At 40.8% G+C, this 23295-nt stretch overlaps 1 protein-coding gene across 5 annotated transcripts in view; it reads right to left on the minus strand.

Moving 5' to 3' along the window:
• Positions 1–23295, minus strand: part of GALK2 (galactokinase 2) — a 133558-nt gene that overhangs the window by 37227 nt on the left and 73036 nt on the right. For all 5 annotated transcript variants that reach the window (XM_061180323.1, XM_061180324.1, XM_061180322.1 and 2 more), the window contains 3 exons: positions 19272–19370; positions 17631–17783; positions 7598–7808 (listed from right to left, as the gene is read on the minus strand). In XM_061180323.1, the coding sequence (XP_061036306.1) occupies positions 7598–7808; positions 17631–17783; positions 19272–19370 (463 nt within the window). The remainder of the gene's footprint in view (positions 1–7597; positions 7809–17630; positions 17784–19271; positions 19371–23295) is intronic.

Genomic DNA, 23295 nt, shown 5'->3' on the forward strand with positions numbered 1-23295 from the left:
CTTGTAAAAATGAAAACAAAAGACAAAACTAAAGGACTCATTTTTATTTGGCCTTATTAGAAGTCCATCACACAGATTTTAAGGATTTCTGCTCAACCAATATCTGTAAACTCTAGAAAGGTCCTTTGGAGTTTCTTCTAGGCTCTTTACAGAAAACTTTTCTTCAAAATTCTTATAAGAACAACAATTGAATGTGTTGAAATCATAGAATTTAGTACCTGATATCTTACGAGCTATTTTTAAATCAATTTCCTTGATATTGAGAACACAACTGGAAATTGAAATTACTGACTGACTCCAAGTACCTCTATACTTCTCCATTAGATAAAAAATAAACTACTCTTCTTAGACTTAACTGAGATAATCCATGAGGACTACACTTTTATCAAACGAGAAAATTCCACAGCACTTCTCATGGCTCTTCTGTAACAGAAGAGCTCACGCACATTCTGGGCAAGTTGAGTTTGCTCCTTAGATTAAGCAAGCTACTGGATGCCACATGGCTTTACATCTTCTAAGGCAAAAGCACCAGAATGGGAAATAGCCAAAAGGAAACTCTTTAACCACAAGGTAACCTATCTTCATCACCTCTTTTTAGTTTCAAGAGAAAACCATAGCCAAGAAAAATCAAAACTTTATATTACCTTCCTGACTTGGTACAGGATTGCTAAAGCCAGCTGATTAATACACTGAGATAAAAAGTAATGGCAGCAAGAGTGTTGGATTAAATCAAAAGACTGGGATTTGGGATCTGGCTCCAGCACTTACTACCTCTCTAGTTTTGTAACTACATGTAACTCTATGACCTCAGTTTCCTCATCTGTGAAATGAGGATAACCATGTGCCCCAGGGTTATTGTGAGATTCAAATCAGATAATGCAGGTAAAGAGTAATGTATAAACCATAAACTAAATAAATAAGTTTTCTTGGTTTTTTTTTTTTTTTTTTTTTTACTCTGTATGTCTTCCTAAAGAGCAGTCTATGCCAGTGCCTTATACGTGCTCAAAAGCCATGATTATCACTCGTGACTTTGGAAATCACAGGATCCAAACAAATTAGTCAGCAACTGGACAGCACTCTGTCAGCATATGGTCATAGGCAAAGTTGGTAATCCAAGCAAGGAGATTCGTGTCCATCCCAGCAGAATGCATCTAAGCGGCAGGGCCACCCAACCCGGAGCACAGGCTGAGCAGTCCCAAAAGGAATGCTCCCAGTAAATTCTCCCTTTCTTAAACCAGCACCCAAACCACCTGACCCATTCTCTACCTCAGTTTCCATTTACTTCCTCATGGACTCCTCTGTTTAACCTCCAGTGTGTGTCCTTGACTTCCGCTCCCATGGTAGATATATGCGCCCATCTCTCCTGGCTCTGACCACAGCTCCACCTTTTCCTCTGGGGTCACACCTTAGAAAACACCCTTCCCGAATCAGCCTGGCCCCGAGCTTCCAGAAACCCAAACATTATGCCACACCCTTAGATAATTCCTATCTGTGAGCAAGGCCTGACAAATAATCCTTAAATTTTTTCCTAACCAATAATACTTAAATTTTTCCCTACCAGTCCTTAGTGATGGATTATAGCCATTCTAAACAATGTCTAAAGGATTTGAGAATTTTGCTTTGTGTGTGTATGTGTGTTTAACTTTAATGGTCTCTAAGGATTTCTAAATCTAATTATTAGAGATTTGGAAAAAGAAAATAACATGGGCCTTTGGAACGCTGGCTAGTTTAGCAGAGGCTGCAAACCACAGTTTGACTGTAAACATCTCTCCTTGTACTCTCACCTCAAGGTCAGCATCTCCCAACTCACACTCATATCCAGGTAAAGAAACAAAGGAATTTTGGCAGAAAGAGAACATTGGATTTCATATCCCTTTGAGAAAGGCGTGGATTTCCATGATGGGACAATCAGTCCAAGTCAAAACTAAACATGTTAAAGTGCAGGCATCTGGAATAAAGCAGTGGTGGCACTCTCCAGAGTCCCCTGCTGGGGGCACACGTCATCTCTGCCTCCACTCCTACAGTCTAAGGACAGTGCCACATTCAATAAGAATCATATTTTCTAAAGGGGTAATAGAAGCATTCATTTAGGGTCTTAGACCAACCAAAGCACAAACTCAGAAGGAACAAGGCAAAGATACAGACGGATTTTGATTTCTAAAGTTAAAGCTGTGTGCCAAGAGAATTCAGCAGGAAATTTGGCTGAGGTTAGATGGCTGGATTCAGAGAGTAAATCAAGTGACATTAATCTAGGAGACTCTAGAATCCCACAGACTGATTTATGTTCATAGTTTTTTTTAAACTTACTTATTATGAAACCAAAAGGGGGAATCCTTTGAGGATGATAGAATTACAAAATGGATTCATTCTATCAACATAGGTTTTGTTTGCACTCAATAAACCTAAGTAAATTATAGAAAGTCATGTAAGTGGGCCAGTAGGAAAGTTATTTTAGATAAAGAGGTAAGATTAAGTATTCATCATTTTTACAAAAACAATGAAATCATTATTCTTTAGGGGGATAAAACTTAAATATATACATAAATAGCAATGCATATCCTATGATTAGCAAATTATCCTTTGTGTTTTCCAAGGTTTTCTGAGAAATTAACTTATTCCCAGAAATGCTTATTCAAAAGAGGGGTGGAGGGTGGGGGAGACAGGCAGATGCAGAGAAAAAGGAACACTGGTAAAGAGAAAAAGGAACAGGGATACAGAGAAAGAACAGGCTTCAGACAGAGAAGGATACAGATAAGAATTCTACTGAGTTTATATGATAGGTAGGAACTGTTTCAGGAAAGAGGAAAGGGCAGTGATGTTTAGGATTAAAGGTCCAGAAGGAAGACCAAGAGGCAATTAGTGAGTGGAATGGTTAAGCCAGGACAACATTGTCCAAATGGGCATGTATGGGCTCAAACAGGAGACAGGACAGAACAGAGTTAAGGCCAAATTGAGGAGAAATTTAATATCCACGTTAAAGAGTTTAGGCAATGAGGTAACGATGGGCCTCTAAAGGTTTCTGAACTAAAAAGTAACACCATGAAAAGACTGCTTTAAGAAGATCATTTGACAGTGAATATTCTCAATATCTATTAAGGTTTCTTTGCCTCTTAACCAAAAATTCCAAAATCTAATTATATAGTTTGGGTCTTTATTTGCTCTATATCTTTATTTAGATGCCTTACCATATCACCAGAAACTCATCACCTTGCCTCCAAAGTCATTTCCCATACTACATTCCCTAACTTTCCCAGCATCCATACGTCGTCAGCCTTCCTTATCTTCTACTCCTTTTCTTCTTCCGTTTCTCTCCTCCCTCCTTCCCTTCCTTTCTAGACACAGGCAATCATCAATTCCAACTGAACTCCCCTTTATAGTCTTGAGAATCTACTCATTGAGATATCCACCAACAATCCCCCATTTCAGGCATTTCTGCAATGGAGAGAAGAACTGGCATCCCTTTAGCCAGTATTTTTGGCATCAAACTCATACTGCACACAATGCCTCTTGACACATGTTTTCAAATACCCCACACCTCATGTTTCTGTCTTCCAGGCTCTACTCTTTGCCTGGAATGGCCGGTCGCCTCTCTCAGCCTGGGAAGGCCATAACTTTCTTTTCAGATCCAGCTTAGATTCAAGGCACATTCTCTAGGCATTTAGTCACTCTCTCCTCCATACTCCCAGGACTCCTGATACTTTTATTAACAGTGGGCATTATTTACTGTGACTGTTCTGTGGCACTCTCCCCAGTTAGACACTAGGTCATTATAAGGTAGAGATCATGTCCTGCTTATCTGTATCCCAGCATCCAGCATAATACCCAGCCCAGTGAAGTTAACACATATATTTGCTGAATTAAAGAAACTGGATGATGTCTTAAGTAAAAAAATAAAGACTATTCCCCTGGAAGCTCTCCCTATCCAAAGGCCTACCCAACTTCGTCACTCAATAAACATTTTATTAAAACACTTACACACAGTATTTAACAAGGTGTTGGTGATCTGGGCCTATCTACAAACTCAACCTGATATATCACTCACCACTATGTACATTGTTTTCAAGAAACACTCAACTATCTGTAGTTCTCTGGACATCTTCTCTTACTCCTCCCTGCCTCTATACCTGCTGTTTTGTCTGCTTGGGAGTCTTTCCGACTGCCTGTCTACCTAGGAAATTTCAATTTATTCAACTTTTGTCTGGTTGTTGTCTCCTTAGTAAAACCGGCTCTGACTTCTTTCTTTTCTGATCTCCCTAGACCCAAGAACACCTCCCTCACTGCACTCATTACTTTATGCTGGATCAGTTTTTTTCTTTATCTGTTTCCACTACTATTTTGTAAACTCCTTGAGTATCAAACCCTGTTGTGTTTATCTCTGTGTTCCCAATGCTCAGCCTCAAGGCCTAGAGGAGGGGAAGGAGAGGGAAGAGAAATAACAGAAGTAGCTGACATTTAAAAGCACCTACATTACCAAGCATTGTTCCTAGAACGTTACATTGACTACTTCTTTAAGTACTTCTTCCTATTATGCCTATTTCATGGTAAAATTAAGACAACAGAAAGGTTAAGAATTTGCAAATCTAGTCCCAAATGTAGTAAGTAAAGAAGCCGGAGATCTTAATCCAGGTGGTATGGCTATCCTTTGGTTTACTGCCTTTCTGGAATGGTGTCAGCGAACTTTCTCTGCCAGGGACGAGAGAGCAAATATTTTAGGTTTTGTGAGCTATTTAGACTCTGTCACAACTAACTCAACTCTGCTGTTGCAGTGCAAAAGTAGCCATAGCCCATATATGGCTGTATTCCAGCAAAAGGCTATTTTACAAAAACAGGTGGTGAGTCTGATTAGGACTGTTGGCCAGTTTGTTCATCTAGAAATTCAGTAAATGTTCATCGAATTAAATTGGATCTAATGATGTTGGAAACCAAAACCTTCTCCCTGCCCTCAAAGAAATCTTTTTCCCTTACCTTATCCTAAAGCCCTCAGCAGGTGCAGCCTTTAAGACTTTACTTGGCAGGCAAATCCACTGTAGGCACTCAAAAACCAGCTTCAGAACTGAAATCAATGGGATGGACGTGGGGCCCTGATCTTTGTGCTAAGCTCCCACCCCTGAATTCCACCTCAAGAGACTGTTGGATCTTAGCCAGATGTCCCTGCCCCCAGCAATGAAGTCTCACAAATAGATAACCTTTACTTCTAAGAAGAGAAGCCACTCCAAGGCTCTAGCCTGCACCTCCAACCCTTACCTGGCCTCCATCTGAGGTTTCTCATGTTATCAGTATAAATACAATATTACTGGAAACAGTAGGCAAACAGAAAAAACTTCCACACTTAAGTGGGCCACAAGTTTCAACCCTAAGCAGTGAAGACTTCTTGGTGTTCCAGAATGTTGTTCCACAGCAGTCATGAGCACTGCTCTAACCTAGATCTTTTTATGTAAGTAGTATAATAATCAGAAAAGTAGGTATGAAAAAAAAAAGAGGCGCTTATTGAATTGTAAATTTCTTTTTTTTTTTTTTCACTTCACCTCAGTGACATAAACCCCACCCTACAAAAGAACCATTTGAATTGACATATACACATTATTATATATAAAAGATAACTAATGAGAACCTACTGTATAGCCCAGGGAACTCTATTCAGTGCTCTGTAATGACCTATATGGGAATGGAGTCTAGAAGAGAGTGGATATATGTATATGTATGGCTGATTCACTTTGCTGTACAGCAGAAACTAACACAACATTGTAAATCAAGTATACTCCAATAAAAAACATTAATTTGAAAAAAAAGAACAATTTGCTTTATATTTCACAATATTTTGACATCCTATCGGAACTGAGCAGAACCCTGCAGTACCCTCCTCCCCCCCATTACAAAACCAAGAAGTTAATGACTAGGACAATAGAGTCAGAGACTCAGTGTCTGATGTACATTCCTGAGTTGTTTCACAGATACTGTAACTGTCACCAGAGAAAACAGCTAACTGCATGGTGACCAGCTGTAGCCATGACATAAACTACTCCAACTTGAGCAGTACTGAATCTATGGCTAGCACAATTCCAAGAACTGGCCTCAAGAGAATGGGATTAACATTATTGCTCATAATAATCTATATCTTTGTGGGCATCAAAATAATTGTGGTTTGCTCTGCCTGTATATGTAAGCGGACAACTAAAATTGTCAGCAAAGAGATGCTATAGACCCATGATGACACCTTCCACTCTGAGAATACAGCACCCTATGTCAGCATGAAGAAGGTACAGAAGATAGACCTTCACCCCTAATCCCACAGAAATGGAATGATGTTCTGATAAGTGGGGATATGTAAGCAGCTCTTTGCAGGAAACCACCCTCAGCAGGAAGCCCCTGTCCTTGTCACTTGAGCAAAGTTATATTGTAACTAATTTTTAAAGCAGGCACCCCCATGCTCTACTCATCTCCGGCCCAAGCACACCTTTCAAATCTTTTAATCACACAAAACCCTGCCTAATTTGTTGGTTCTTTCCGGCGATCAAAGTAGAAATGAAGAATAAGTAACTAACAGATGACCAGATCTCTTCCCTAGCTTCCCCTTCGGTAATCTCCTGATCAAACTGCGTGAACAAGATAACATCTAGAGGAAGATCACGAGGAGTCGACAAGCCTGCACGCGGTGAGGGATGGCAACAACTCTGACCCCCTATCTCCGTGATTAACTGGGATTACTTTTCTGTTTCCCTTTAAAAGATTTCATGGCCTAGCAGAATCTTCGGAGATGGTTTTTGAGGGACGCTGAGTCCACCATTTCCCCGGATTGCCGGCATTCTGATTAAAGGCACCTTTCCTTTCTACCAGCACTTGTGAGTACATAATTGATTTTGTAAGCAGCGAGCAGCGGGGCCCGATTCGCTCCGTAACACTACGAAGTACATGTCCTGTTATCCATTATCTTCAAAACAGGCAATCACAGAACTAGAAACAAAGTATACCAACTGCATGACAAGGATCATATATGCTGCTCATGGACACTCAGATCCAGAGAGGTTAGTATAATATCCTGATTTAATTCTAGTGAGAAATACTTTGTTGTTGAAATTCACCGAAGAAGGTAACATAACTTGTCCTAGGTGCTACATGATGCTTCCCACCAGAAAAAAAAATTTTAAACAGCAAAATAAACTATAAATGTACATTTAAAATATTATTAGATCATCATTTTGGTTTTTGACCCCTCAACTGAGTTGGGCTCACATTTGGAAAAGTGCATGATGCTGCCAGTGAATTTTCCCTACCCACTGTAATTCTGTGGTTGGCATAGGCCAGAGAGGGAGAATTACAATGGTGAATTACGAACTTCTTGAGGGCAGGAAGTATGTATTACTCACCTTTGCCTCGCCAGAAAATCTGGCATATAGCAAACCAGGAAATGTTTGTTAATAAATGAATGAATGAATTTAATGAAGCCAAGAATCTAGATAATTAAGTTTGCCGAAACACACATGTTCTCCAAATTCCCTCAAGCATGCTTCAAAATCAGTATAATCCATGGGGACATTGGAAACTTTCCATCTGTGAGTGGGGAAACAACCCATGCCCTTATTTTCTCCAGCAGACTCACCGTCTTGAGTGTTTGGACTCAGGATTTGGGTCTTGAGTTCCTGCAGGCTAATTCCCAGACACCTGCAGATCTCCTCAGGGCTATAGGGTTCAGAGTGAAGGGCATCTTCTGTGATCAACAACATTTCTTCCAGACTGACCCCCAGCTTGGCCTGCACCTCCTCCAGCCGCAATACTTCCTCCCATGGCAAGCATTTGTGCTTAGCTAGGAGCTGCAATTTCAAACCAAGATAATGGTCAGTTTTCATTTCAGATATTGATATGCACGATTTTAATGAGCCAGATTCAACTTTAAGCTTTTTTGTTTCCATTCAACCTATCCACAATTCCCACCATTGCTTGAAAATGCACGCTCGGTTCAGATGTTTGAAATTAAACATGCTTGTGTGACACTCACAGGCTAGTTGAGTATTTTTCATAAAAAAACTAATCCCCCACTGATTTTTTTGCCTGTCACCACTTTCCCTCAGGGCTATTTCTTTGAATAATTTTGTCCTTTTGTCCCTATTCAGTTTATACCCAGTACACCACTCTCTATAAAGTCTACAGAAAACTATTCAAATCTCACATGATCTGGGTCCTGAGGTGGGCACTGCATGCCCGATTTCATTTGAGCACTTCCTGTTTACAACATGCCTCTTTGAAATGGCTAATGAATTTAAGTATCTGGGCGTTTGGAGTCAAGTCCCAGATTTTAAATGAAAACCTCATTGGTGACCTTACGAAACACCACTGCATTAGGTCATTGGTGGTAGTAGAGCTGTATGTTTCTCCACCCTCAAGAAAAGAGTTTGGCTTCCAGTTGCGTCCTGAGGCACCCCCTCAATCTACTGCAGAGGGTGAGATATAAACCAAACCTTTGTAACCTGGTCCACTCATGGGAACCGCACTCCAGAATGTGTGTCCCTCATTTTCCCCAAACCACCCTTCAGGAGCAGGCGACAATCAAAACAGTGAAGGTATCTCTCACCCTGAGGTCTACAAAATTCATTCCCCAGGTGTGAGGACCGCAGGTGCAGACTGCACAAACTGCAAAAAGGAGCAAACAAAAGAAGGGTAAATGTGCATCTGATTTACTCTTCTATTATGCTGATGATTTGATTTTCTTTCTTTTTGACAGGAAGCAGATTTACCAAAAGACCATTGTACTTGGTTAGGGCCACTCACTTCTGAAGAATGTTAATAACAGTAGTTCTTATATTCATTAATCCTCTTTTTAAAACTCTGGCTCATACATTTGAAAGGAGTTAATGATTTTAAGGCAGAACTGGTGAAAAAGACAATAGAATTACATTTTTCTGTTCAGTTATTTCACAGAACATGGTGCCATTTTTAAAGCAAGGATACAAGCTAAGACCTTTCTTCTGACCTTGTTTGCTTAGCACATTTAATGTTTATTAGCAGTGCTAGATTGACACCTCCATAGACTAACTCATTCATTCAACTCATTCATTCATGGTCTCTATTCCAGTGTATTCCAAAAATAATTTCAGAAAACTTATAGACATACATAAAACAAAAGAAAAACATACAATATACTTATTTTATACAGAAAAAGAGCTGAAGTGGATGATCTCCTAGAATTACACTTCCTCGAAACACAGATCCAAATCCAACTGAGGTAAACAATGAAGTTAACAGAAATAATTCACACTTGTATAATGCTGTATGATTTAAATGTGCTTTCTATTTCTTTTCAGCTTTGACAGCTCTGTGATATAGGTATTATTACCCTATTTAAGAGATGAGAGTGACTTGCCCAAAGTCACCTAGCTAGTAAGAACAGAGTTGGAAATTTAACCAGTGCCCTGTACCTCTTTCTTGTTTCCCCAAGGCCACATTCTCAATGGGCTATGCTTGATATCTATGTCACACTACTCATTTTAGCTCAAATCACCACTCAAGTTTTAGAAATGGTTTCTAAATACATACTAAGTTTTGTGTTAGAAGTGAACATTCCAGTGATTTAAAACACTTTGATAGATGGGTTCCTTCTAAAATAAGAAGGAAATGGAAAAAAAATCAAAGAACGACCCCCAAGTGATGAGAATGGGCTCTTCCTAAGAACCTTGCGGTAAACACCATCTCCAAGTTCCCAACCCTGACCTCACGTGAACAAGTCACTTTGCCTCAGGCACTTGATCCCAGGAAACTGGCCCAGGATTGTGTGGGGAGAAAGTCTTCGAGGGTTGCCTGCTGCCTACAAAGCTGTTTTCAAAGGCAGCCTCCCAATGCACTTTTGTTCCACAAGCAGAGGCACTAACATTCACTCTAGCAATATCCCAGTTTGCTGTTCGGCCCGCTTAGCTCTCAGCTGGAGGGTCCACACGGCCAATTGGGTGTGTATTTCAATTAAGAATGAAACCTACCACATGCCCTCAATGACAGCTGCACAGCCATGAGTCGCTGAGTAGTGCACTGCATTGTAGGAGTAAAATCGGAAAGCTGCTTAAGCCCTTTAAAATTTGGCCCAGGAAACAGAAAGATGACTTGCAGATGAGGGAAGTGGGTGGGTAAGATGTGTTGCCCAAGACAGAACTTCATGAGGGAATTTGCCACTCACAGCCCTGTCGCCTGGCCCTACTTCACATTTGTGAAGCAGGGCTAGGAGTCAGGGCTATGCGTCATTTTGTGACAAGTTCCTCACTCAGCAGCAGGGTGGGGATATAAGAGAAAGCAGTTCTTTGTCAACATCTACCATTTTCTTTTCACCACTACAAACATTAGGTGTTTATTTCCGATTCCATTCCTGGGAGGTTCCTGAGCCTGGCTGATGCTCTGTGGACAAGAAAGCAGGCAACGAATATTTTGTCCACAGTCACGGAAAGAGGTAGATAAATAGCGCTAGGACCCTGTCTTAGGTTGGTTTCTCTCGGAAGCAGGCCCTGAGACAAGAATTTAGGGGGAGAGGGTGATACAGAGAAGTGCTGGTAGAGGAGTGGAAAATGAGACAAGAAGAGAAGCCAAGATGAAGTGCAGTGATGTGAGAGGTGAAGCGGGGCCTGCTGGACCCTCTGGGACCTGTATGTATAAACCTCGGATGTGCCCTATGCATAGACAAGAAAGCTCAGATATTTACCCGCTAACTCTCATCCACCATTGATTGAGGGCTGATTCCAAGGGTGTTAGCTCCCCAGGCTTCCAGGCTGTCTCATGTGCAAACTCAGTGTTCTCCTGCAGCTAGAAGACATCCTCAGTCTGAGAGGGTCTCTGGGGCTTCTATTAAGAGGGTGTGGCAGGAGAGTGCTAAGATACAGACTCTAACTCAGGAGCCTGTCTGTCAGAACCCACCTCTCTCGGACGTTCTCACTGCATTTTGCAGTATTAACAAGTCAACGGAAAAGTGTCAAGTCTTTCTCCTCACCAGGTCAGCAAAAGATAAAATTTCAAATCCCTTCTCTGACAAGTTGTTTTCCACACAACAAAAGCACCTGTGTTGTTGTTGGTTTGGGTTCTATAAATCACCCATGCTTATTTTTAAAATTTGAAGAAACACATAATAATTTGAAGTTTAAAAAAATTACAAAATATAAAATAAATCACCTGTAATCATCCCAATAAGATAACCACCAATCTCCCATCTGATATCCTATGATACATTTTTTATGCATACTTCTTACACACGTACACACATATAGTTTGACATAAATGGGATCATACATAACTGTTTTTATTGTGGATACTTTTTTTTTTTTTTGCCCTGCTTATCTCCCCCTCACCCTCTTCCAACTTCATGGAGCCATTCCACAGTGACTTCCGTGCCCATGTTCTGCTCATAACCATCATGAACACATTCACAATGTTGACCTTCCCCAGTGTTGGTCATCCCCACTCTCCACGTTCTCCATATTAGTTTGCAGGCCACAGAATAAATCTGAAGAAATCTGCACAACTGTGCAGAATGACTCTACTACAATCCTCACCGTGCCCTCAGCACAGCCTGTCTTTTTTCTAAGGCATCCCCAAGCATGGTGCTCCGGATTTCATGCACACCTAACTCCTAAGGGGCACAATGGAAAGAGCAGGGCTAAAGGTAGACCTGGACTCCTGTACTTAACTTAAAACAAGTCACAGCCTACCTTGGCTGGAAATTCCCAGTTTGTAAAATGGGACACCTAATGGCTACCGCACAAGCTACAGTGAAGATCAAATAAGATAATGCCTCTCTAGCTAGTTCTTTCCCACATGACACTTTTCCTATGCCTTCAAACATATACAGGTGTTTCCTGTCATAAAATTCTTATTCCTAAAGCTACTGCTCTTAATTCCTCCTTCTCTTTTACTGTCCGACAACTAGAATCAGTGACCCATAGTCACCGCTTCTGGGCCCTCAGTGGCCACTCTAACTATTGAATATGGCCTCCCAAAGGTCCTTCTTATCTCCAGAACCACTTCCAAAGCCACGGGATTTCTCTCAGTCCTCTTACTCCTTATGAATCAGTGGCTGCCAGCACTCTTCACTACCTAGCTTCTTCAGATTCCCTGTTGTACTGGCCTGTGTAGCCCTGAATTTTCCCGGTTTCCCTCTCACCTCTCTGGTCCTTACATTTCCACCCATGACTCAGTTTTCTCCTTTCATTATTATTGAAGCCATCTCCCAAATTTAACCCCCGGCCTTCTGCTCTTCTCTTGCCACATTCTCTCCCTCAGCAAACTGAACTCAGTCCTTGGTTTCAACTATTCTCTCAAAATAGTTGAAAGACTATTGTCCAAGCCAAGAGAAACATTCCAACCTCAAATTTCTAACCACTTATAAGAAAATTCCATGGGGATGTATCATCACCTCCCACTTTCATATCACCTTCCATCCTACCTTCCCCCTATCTATGAGTGGCAGCACTATGCTTTCCACCCATCATTTCAGCTTAAAACTACAGCCCTTTTCGACCCAATACTTAGCCTTCACGCACGCATGTCTGCATGCCATGCGTGTTCACTGCAATGTATGAAGCACTCACGGCTCCTGACTGCACGGAGCTCAGAGTCAACCCGAGGAGACAGGCATCAATTAATAATTATATAGTGAAGAACTTACTCCATTTGTGATAAACTACTATAATGGAAAAGTACAGGATGTGGCAAGAGCATATAAAAGGGCGTTTAACATAATGGAAGTGGGGAGGGTGGTCATTCCTCAAAGTAATGGCATTTAAGCCAAAAGAAAGACAGAAACCCAATCACAGAGAGCCTTATACCCGACCCTTTACTAGGTCCAGTCAGAGCTTCTTTAGTATCCCTCTCTTGTTATCCCATCCCCACTGACACTTTAAGACCCACTTCTCTTCAACCAAACAAAAGCTCCTGCTGCCAGCTTAATATTTCTAGAATACCTTGCTAACATTTGCACCTCCAGGACCAAGCCTGGGTGATCCTCAACACAGCACTCAAGGTCCTGCTACACCTGGTCCCACTAAACACATCAACCCTATTCCCCAGTGTGTGCGTGCTCTGCCCTGCAGCCAGCACTCACCGTCCTGGGATACTCCACACCAGCATCCTGGCAGAGTGAGCTCAACTAAATCAATAGGCTGAGTGAAATTGGCTACATTCCTGGGTGTTTGGTTTTTCTCCACTCAAATTCAGGAAAACTGCAGAAGCCCTAAGAATATTATACCCACTTCTCCTCACGAGACAAAGAATAAGCTCCATATTGACCACTAAGTGGCAGGAGCGAAAAAAAAAAAAAAACTGGATGAGTGATGGCCGCTGACCAGACACGCTCTGTAAAAAATCACACTGTAAATTCTCCTTGAAGCGTCAAAGGACCACATGAAACCCTCTTCTTCACTGCTTCACATGTTGCCACGAGGAGCTCAGGGTATGCAAAATGCAACAGCATAATTTCCCTTCCCTTTTTGACTTCCCATAATACTTATTATCAGCATCACACATTTTATCCCTCAATATAATTAAGGGATACTCTTTTTTATAGACATAAGGCAATTCTGGAAAAGTTTTTTTTTTTTTTAATTTGTTTATTTTTGGCTGCATTGGGTCTTCATTGCTGTGCGCGGGCTTTCTCTAGTTGTGGCGAGCGGGGGCTACTCTTCGTTGTGGTGCACGGACTTCTCATTGCGGTGGCTTCTCTTGTTGCGGAGCATGGGCTCTAGGCGTGCGGGCTTCAGTAGTTGTGGCACGTGGGCTCAGTAGTTGTGACTCACAGGCTCTAGAGAACAGGCTCAGTAGTCGTGGCACACGGGGTTGGTTGCTCCGTGGCATCTGGGATCCTCCCAGACCAGGGCTCCAAACCTCTCTCCTGCATTGGCAGGCAGATTCCTAACCACTGTACCACCAGGGAAGTCCCCCAATTCTGGAAAAGTTTAAGCCACTGAATATGTATAAAATATGAAAAATTTTGTGCTCATTAAAGATTTCTGGCTACCTTGTTAATTTAAGAACATAAAAATGTGCTTCACTTAAAAGAATCATTTGGTGGTGTGATGAACTGGGAGACTGGGATTGACATATATACACTAATATGTATAAAATGGATAAGGAATAAGAACCTGCTGTAGAAAAAAATAAATAAAATAAAATTCAAAAAAAAAAAGACTCATTTACGCAAATAATAATTATAAATCTCTATTGTGTTTGCCTTGAAATGTTTTAAATTTTAGTTCAAATGCCTCTGTAAGACTCTGACTTTTAATGAATCTGCATTAATTAGTTTGGGGAAGCTGTTAGAAAGAGAGGAGCAGGGAGGAAGAGAGAGAGAGAGGGAGAGAAAGGAGACTTAAGAACAGAAGAAATTATCAACATCAAAGCAAAACAAAGAAAAATCATCTTCATTGGTTTAGTGTACTTCCCTGTGCTAAGTAGATACAAAAGGTACTCATTTTTCAAAAAGGTACCTTGGGGAAATAGGAGGAGAGGAAAAATAAGTGTTATTTATTACAATTTTGCCATGTGGAGCTCTACTTAATCAGAATCATTTTCAAAACTATCCTGGGGGCTTCCCTGGTGGCGCAGTGGTTGAGAATCTGCCTGCCAATTCAGGGGACACGGGTTCGAGCCCTGGTCTGGGAAGATCCCACATGCCGTGGAGCAACTGGGCCCGTGAGCCACAATTACTGAGCCTGCGCGTCTGGAGCCTGTGCTCCGCAACAAGAGAGGCCGCGATAGTGAGAGGCCCGCGCACCACAATGAAGAGTGGCCCCCGCTTGCCGCAACTAGAGAAAGCCCTCGCACAGAAACGAAGACCCAACATAGCCATAAATAAATAAATAAATAAATAAATAATAAAATGACTAATACTCTTTAAAAAAAAAAAAAACTATCCTGATCTGTCATTTCTCCACTAGCACTTCATTTTTATTGTCTGAAAGCAGCAAGTTTATTCAGATTAAGACAAGCTTCTTTACTTTTTTACATGAGAGTTTATTTCCTGATTTAATGAGACCATTTCCAAACAAAAATTATATTCATTCACACGTTGCTGAAAACGGAAGAATGGCACCATACTGTAATTAAAATAAGCTTAGCAGAATTCCAGCCTATATTCCCTAGGCAAGAGCATATTCTTGGCATCAAGATCTATCTGCAGAGCCTATATTAGCAGTTTTATCTATATTTCCCTTTTGTATATAACCTTGGATTCTCATGATTTGCAGCACAACATGATTTAGAAAACATTCTGCATCTTGATAAAGCCTTTCAATTTTCTTCCTTCCATATTTCAAAAGAGAGAAGAATTCGGAGTACTTAAAATAATGTGTTTTATCTACATCAACTGGGAGGAGTGTATGGCAAAAAGCCAATTTCACTGACCAAAGTACCTCTAAAATGCACATGGAGTTATACAGTTAAACTCAGAAGACAGCCTCAAGAACAAAAGGTTCTGCAGCGGATTAAGGTTTTCAGCTACTGCTCCAGAAAGAGAAGCCCTTTTTCTAGTTCACTCCCAAAAGACACCTCCCTCTCCCATCCTGACAACTTTCACTACAGAGCTTCAGCACCACAATTTTATTTCTCATTTTCTTCTTGCATCTTTGGAAAAGCGTCGTTACAGTATGAACCCATTTCACACATCTCATACTTGTTTTGGCTCACCTATGGGTCTCATAGATGATATCTAATTTCGTGATAAAACTCTGAAAACAATGTTGTGTATGTTTGAGGTCTCCTCAGGAAGGCAGCACTTACTCATATACCTCAAAATAAAAAGTCAACAAGAATAAGCCCTTAAACAAATAAGACACTAATTTCTTCCATCTCCTGAAAGAAGTTTGCCCTAAGAGGGAAAAAAATTCACTGAAGCCTTTGACATTGAAAAGTTTACTGCACTACTTCTTCTCATATATGCACTGATCAGAAGAGTTGAATATTGAAACATTTCTTTCACAGAATTTTTAGAAATTATCTGAATAAGTAAATTGCATATTTAAAACACTTAAATCATGATTTTAAAAAAAATGTTTAACACTAAAATTTTCCAGAAAAAAAAAAAAACTTTTATTTTCCGGCTCATCCGTTCCCAACTTCACAACTTCAGGGGATGGGAGTAAGGGGCAAAGTGGTATGTCAGCCCAAGGGATAACTACACCTTACACAGCTCCATGGTAGCTAGTCCAGTGCTGGGCACACCCTATGCACTTGTAAAAAATTGTGAAATTGAGCAAAATAAATATGACAGGGCAGGTAACCCAGGGAATAGTTATTCATTTATTCAACACATGTTTACCCTGTGCCTACTTCAGCCTAAGCACTATGCCAGGCCTTAGGGATATAAGAGTTAACAAGATGGACAGTCTTGGCCCTCAGGTAAAATCAAGTCAGAAAGAAGAGACGGACATCAAACAACGGTGATAAGTGTCATACCTGAGAGGTGCAAGTGCTATGAAATACAAAGAGAGCCCCACCTTAGTCTGGCAGTAAGGAAGTCAAGGAAGGCTTTCCTGAGGGACACTTAGGCTGAGACTTCCTAGAGGGCTGCGGGGAGAGCATCCTGGGCATGTACAAAGTCCCTGCGGTGAGAATGAGCATCATGGCTAGAGTGTGATGGGACTGAGGGATGCTAAGAGAGGAAGAGGATGAGGTACACATCGGATCTTGCAATTCTCTCCAGGAAGTGATAAGGACTTTTGACTTTATTCCCATGAAATGGAAAGTTTTTGAAAGGTGTTAAGCAGGGGAACTACCTGATCAGATTTAAATTTGTAAACCATCATTCTATCTGCTATTTGAAGGATGACTGGGAGAAAGCATGGTAGAGCTCCTGACCAAGATTCTACTCCCCAGCTCCCAGCCTCAGTTCTCTCCAACTTTTAAATCATAACATGTCCCATTCTAGATCTTACATAACATTTAATTTCTGTGCCACTTTTTAGAGCACCTGTTTACATACCACCTGATCAAATACTAACCATTTCCTATTTCAAATCCCCCTAACCTTTACTCTCTACTCTCTCCATTCTTATGTCCTGTATCCTTTTGTATATCTTCATGCTAAGTGTACAACAGGTATTCAGTGAATACTTCCTAAGTAGATTTAAGGCTTGACTAGCAAGTGTCTTTTAAGCTGTGGAACAGAGAACTGCCAAGACTCCCTTCTGGTGTGCGTTTCCCTAGTAGACACCAAGCCTGTATTTTTAGAGGGAACAGTGATGGCCAATGGTGCATGTGAGAGGACTGAGGGTTGAGGCTATCATCACTTTTGTCGAAGAAACAAGATTAGTTATGGTCACCTCCCATCAATCACCTCCAACTATCTTTCTCCACCCGTAGACCTAACCCATGGCCTGTACTACACAGATATAAGTTGAGCTGTCCTCTTCTCCCCATTGCCACCCTAGAAGACTCAACTGTGAAGTTCACATAGTTTCCAAATAGCTAGAGGTTGCAAGGCACACCTATACGTTTATTTATCTCCTGAGTTTGAAATCAAATTTCTCTGTACTAAAAAACTTCAGTTAGAACACTGCTGCAGTCAGAATGTTGCCCTAAATTTTAGGGAAAGAGACAAAATAACAGGGAACAAAGAGAAAAAGAACAAGAGGCAGCCTACTTCAAGTTTCACTAGTTTGCCAAGTTCATACCTTTGCAGCCAGCCGACACTCCATCACCCTGATATTGAAATGAGAAGTTGCTGCTTTATTCATTTCCACACAACTGTTGGCAATCACAAACACTGCTCCACTTGGGAGTTTCACATCAGTTGCCCTCAGAGGACTAAATTCTATCAACTTGGCCTATTGAGAAAAAAATGACAGGTGAGATATAATATATTAGAATTCAGAAAATGTTTAACCATTTATGCATTTATTTAGCTTAGTAAAAATCTTTCCCAAAAATGCATTCATTTATTCATTCAAATATTATTTACTGACTTCCAGGCACTGTACTAGGCACTGGAGATACAAGAGTGAACAAGACAGACACTGTCCCTGCCCTCATAGAGATTACAATCTAGTGGGAAAGGCAGTCAAGTAGTCAAATACACTGCCAGGTTGTGTTACAAGGGTAGCAAAGCACAGGGCACTGTATAGAAACACAGTTGTAGCACCTGATCAGATATAGCCTAGTGTAGGCGCCTCTGAAAAAAAGGGAAATCTAAACTGAGACTTAAAGGATGAGCAAAAGTAGGACAGACAGAGGGTTTCTTTACCCAAATAGGATGTCAAGAAGAGGGAAGAGTATAAGCAAGTTCACAGGCAAAAAATAATATGAGGTGTTAATAGAGTTTTGGGTATTGCAATTTAGCTGGAGCTTAGTGTTTGAGGGATGAGGCATGGTGAGAGGATAGAACTGAGCGGAGGGCAGGTAAAGCAAGGGTCAGGTCATGAAGTACTTTGCAAGCCCAAAGAATTTGGACTTTGTTCAGACTCTACAGCTAACTTATGTTAACAACAGGACTCTTGCCATCATGTCTGCTTGTCAGGTCTCATCCAAAAGACCCAGAGTATTTTCTTAGCATTAAACCAAATTTCCTCATGCCTCCTGTCGTTGGCTTAGGGGAATCAACAACAAATACTCTTAATAAGAAGAAATTCAGGTATTCTTGGAAAATAGCCAAGCCTGTAGGAATCTGATGGAAAACTAAGAAAAGATTTTAAAGAAATGTCTGTTTCTATTTTGGAAATGGTCAGTTTATGGCAACTATGAAAACCTCTGCTCTGTCTATGGGAGTTGATAACCAAGGGGAAGTGGTATTGGCTAAGGAATTCATTCCTGGCTTCCTGTCAGCATTCTTTTCCCTACCACTAAAGCCCCAAAAATGTTGACAGAGAAAAATGATACCATAGAGTAAATTACAAAAAAGAGGACTAGTGAATATATGTGGTAAGAGAACTAACATTTGGGTTTAAAACCAACAGGAGATTATGAAAATGCCATGAGATGAAATGATTTGGGACAAGAGTGAGAAAAGAGGTCCCAATAACTAGGGAGTTGAGAAATCGCATACTAACAATGAATTAGAAGGAGGGGAAAAAAAAAGAAACCTAGACACCTGAGGTATGATTCTGGAAGCTTAAGGGAGAGGTGATCAACATGAAACAGAGCCAGTGAACTGGTGATAGCCTTGAATTACAAAGCAGTTGAGAAATACCATCCTACAATAGAGCCTAATAGAATAGGCTGCCCAGAAAAAAAAGCAAAGCACTCTGGGGATCTCAAGGCCTTCCTCTCTGGGTGAACATTCCCTGGTGGATATTTCCAAATAGCTCAATGCCACCTACAGTTCCTTCTTCTGCAAGAAATGATATGGACTGGTCCATCCCTCCTCCTTCAGTGCCAATGTAATGCTCACTCTTGGCGCAGATTTCTGCAAGTTCCACCTGGAAAAGTAAAAATTGATTTGCACTGTGAGTATATCATAATCTATTGCTCATTCATTTCCTACTCCAGACATGACATATGGGTTTGAATTCCAGTGCAGCTCTGATCAACTGATGGTAGCTGCCTGCAGCACTGGGTTAACAAGAACTCCAAGACTACCATTAAGCTCAATAGGAAAACATACAAAGATCAATTAATGTCTGCTAAGAGTTGGAATGAGATATTGACTGTGCAGGTTGTGTACAGTCTCGTCCCTCAGTACCCATAGGAGATTCGTTCCAGGACCCCACGGGATACCAAAATCTGAGGATGCTCAAGTTCCGTATATAATATGGCAAAGTACTTGCACATAACCTATGCACATCCTCTCATATACTTTAGATAATCTCTAGATTACTTATAATACTTAATACAATGTAAATACTATGTAAATAGTTGTAAATACAATGTGAATGCCGCGTAAATAGTTGCCAGTGTGCAGCAAATTCAAGTTTTGCTTTTTGGAACTTTCTGGACTTTTTTCTGGAATATTTTTGATCCATGGTTGGTTGAATCTGCAGATGCAGAACCTGAAGATATAAGGAGGGCCGACTGTATTTGCTATCCCTAAAAGACTCCACAGGGCAAGCAGTTTCTCCCATCTTTCTATTTGCTCCATCCCTCTCTAGACTGGCATCACCAAAAATCTCATATGGGCACTCATTCATTTCTGCCTCAGCTCTCTTTGTCTCCCAACAGTGGACTACTCCACAGTCTCCCCACAGCCAAAGTGAGGTCATCCAACCTTATTTTCCGGTCCAAAACTAATGCTGCCTCTGTGGCTTTTCCATTAAATGTAAGAATCAGAACTAGTGTCATCTCATCAGACACACCTTCCTCCAATCAAGAGGAAGAGGCCCAATACATGAACACATTTCTAATCCAAACTGAAAATGTCAAAATATCTATTTAAGAATCTTCTATGGCTTCCTATTCCTTCTATGGCTTCTTATTTCCTAGAAATAAGTTCAAATTCCTCAACCTGGCATTTCAAAGCTTTCCAAAAGGTGCAACCAATTTACACATGAAATCATATTATCTACCACTTTTTTCCAATTATACTTGTCTCCATGACCATCTCACACATTTATGTAACCTGGTATTATTTCCTGTCTTCTCTCATATAAATCCTATTGCCATTCAATATCCGGCTTATTGGCTACCTACTATGGGCAAGTCCACTCAAATCTTCCTCCATCACAGAGTCTTCCTCAAATACTGTTCCCACTATGGCATCCTGCTTCTCTAAACCCTCACAAAACTAACAGTATCATCCACTTACCCTACTATTCATTCATTTATTCATTTTTTTTTCTTCTAAGACTTGATTCAGGCCTTTATTTCTTACCTGTTTTACTGGAAGATCCCCCTAGAGTGATCATTCTGAAGCACTGATATAATCATCTCTTGCTTGCTTGTTTGTCAATGCCTTGACGATCATACTTCTCATTGTGGTACACAACATCTCTAATGACTTATCCCTTGCTCACACCTCCATCCTGCTCTCCCACCACTAACCCCATAAACCCTAGGCTCAGACCACTGGAAAAATGCTGTTCCTCGTCACCCCCAGGCTCTCTCAGTGCCTTTAAAACTGTGAATTCCTGTCCTCCTCACTCAGTACTCCTCTCTCCAGCATCTCCCACTCGTCATCAGGATTAAGCCAAGTGTCACCTCTCCCTTGGAGCCCTCACCACCACCCAAAGGCACACACACTCCACATAATCCCTCTTCTGTGTCCCCTGTATAAAACTCTATGCTCATTTACCAAACCATGCTTTAAGTGTGGCCTTCCTTGTGTGTTTACCCATCAGTCTATGAGAGCCCATGCAGTGCCCAGACCAGAGCCCACTTAACTAATAAGACTGAATCACATGGTGTTCATTATTGCTCTTTAATAGTGTCAGGTTTCAATCACATCTATTTACCCCAGAAAATCAGTCCTGTGAGAGACAGATAAAATAGGTGTTTCTTTTGTGTCCCCCTACCTCACACAATGCCGAGCACATAGTAAATACTCAATAAACACCCGCTGCTTTCACTTTCTGAGAATAGCTCCCCAAACATCATTTGATAGATCCTGTAAGTGTCATATTCCTTGTTGGATTCACTAACATTAATTTTGCCTCATGACACGAGGTAAGCTTGGTATTTTGACGTAATGGGCATTGTGCGTGGCCTAATGAACGCACCAGAACCAGCAACCTTCCATAATGGGCACATTAGAAATAAATTAGTAACCAAAAGGTCAAAACACTTGGATTTTAAAATGTAAAGAAACAATACACCCAGGAGAAGAAGTCCATGCACGATTCATGAGGAATGAGGAGACCTGGGTCCCTACATAACTGTGACAGTGGCCAGTGTGAAAAGTCACCTCCCCACAACAGCAGTAACAGTCATACTTACATGCTAAGTACCTGGCATTATCTCTCCTTTAGGCCTCCAAACAACTCTCTGCTTATCCTTATTATACAGATGAGGAAAATGGGACTTGGAGACATAAACAGTGGAGAAGCCAGGATTTTAACCTCATCTGCCTGACTCCAAAGTTTGTGTTCTTTTCACACTGGACTTTTATTACTCCCCTACCCACCGCCAAATAATATAACCAAATAACATAGCCTATTTTTTTCACTACCTCAGAGGGATGTGAAATGACAAATGAGATCACCAAAATTTAAGTATTCTCCCTCTTAAGAGGAAAGAAACTAAGGCATCGAGAAGTATATGCTTATTAATTGTTTTTAAAAGCCTCTGAATGTGTGGCAACAACTGTATACTTTAACAGAAATATGTTAATTTTTCCAGACTACCTATCTCCAGGAAATTCAGAGGGACCCCAGGAGTCCCCAGCATCTCTGTGTCAAGGAGAGTCCATCTGCAGGGCTGCAGACATCCCTATACTTTGCTGATACCTCTCATGCTGAATTCTGACATGTGGATCTCATTACTGGATAGACAATAACCATGAGTTTTAAATGGAGGAAACAAAAAGAAAATGAAGATAAGAAAGTTGAAAGACGAAAGAAAGGATGACTCATTGTACAGTCCCCCCGGAATGCATGAGGAATTCAGTGGTAAATATAGAGGAAAGAAACTAGTACCAGAAGCTTCCAAATCTTGATTAAAGCCCCAACCCTCCTGCCAACTAGCTAGGTGACCTTAGATAGATTGCTTAACTTTTCTGAGTTTCCATTTCTTCATATACTATTAATAACAATAATAGTTTTCACAGTTAGAATTTATTGACTACTTACTATATGCCAGGTACTGTTCCAATTGCTTTGTATGAATTAATCATTTACTTCTCACAATGACCCTGTAAGATAGGTATCTCCTCCTCATTTTACAGACAACGAAACTGAGTGGGTTTATTAGCTGAGACTAGGCTAGTAATTACTAAAGCTGAAATTCAAACTCCGCTTGTCTAACCCCAGAGCCCAAACTCTTAATCACCAGGCTATATTACCTCCCATCCATAATATGGAGAAAAATACCTACCTCCCTGGCTACGGGATTATTGTGATGATCCAGTGAATTAGATAAAAACATCCCATAAACTCTAAAGAAGTATACAATTTTAAATTTTATTATTTTTACAGAATGAATAAGGAATCATCTGATTTATACAAGTAAGTAGCTAAATCCCAAGCCAAATGTAAAAACAGGTTTAATTAATCTGGAACTCAGGACCATTTTTTGAACTGTTCAGGGGGAGTTCCCTGGTGGCCTAGTGGTTAGGATTCCAGGCTTTCACTCTCATGGCCCTGGGTTCAATCCCTGTTTGGGGAACTAAGATCCCACAAGCCTCGAGGTGCAGACCCCAAAAAAAAAAAAAAAATTTTTTTTTAAACTGTTCAGGGAAAGAGAGAACTTAAAAGA

This window comes from Eubalaena glacialis, chromosome 2 (genome assembly GCF_028564815.1).
Source record: "Eubalaena glacialis isolate mEubGla1 chromosome 2, mEubGla1.1.hap2.+ XY, whole genome shotgun sequence".
NCBI lineage: Eukaryota > Metazoa > Chordata > Mammalia > Artiodactyla > Balaenidae > Eubalaena > Eubalaena glacialis.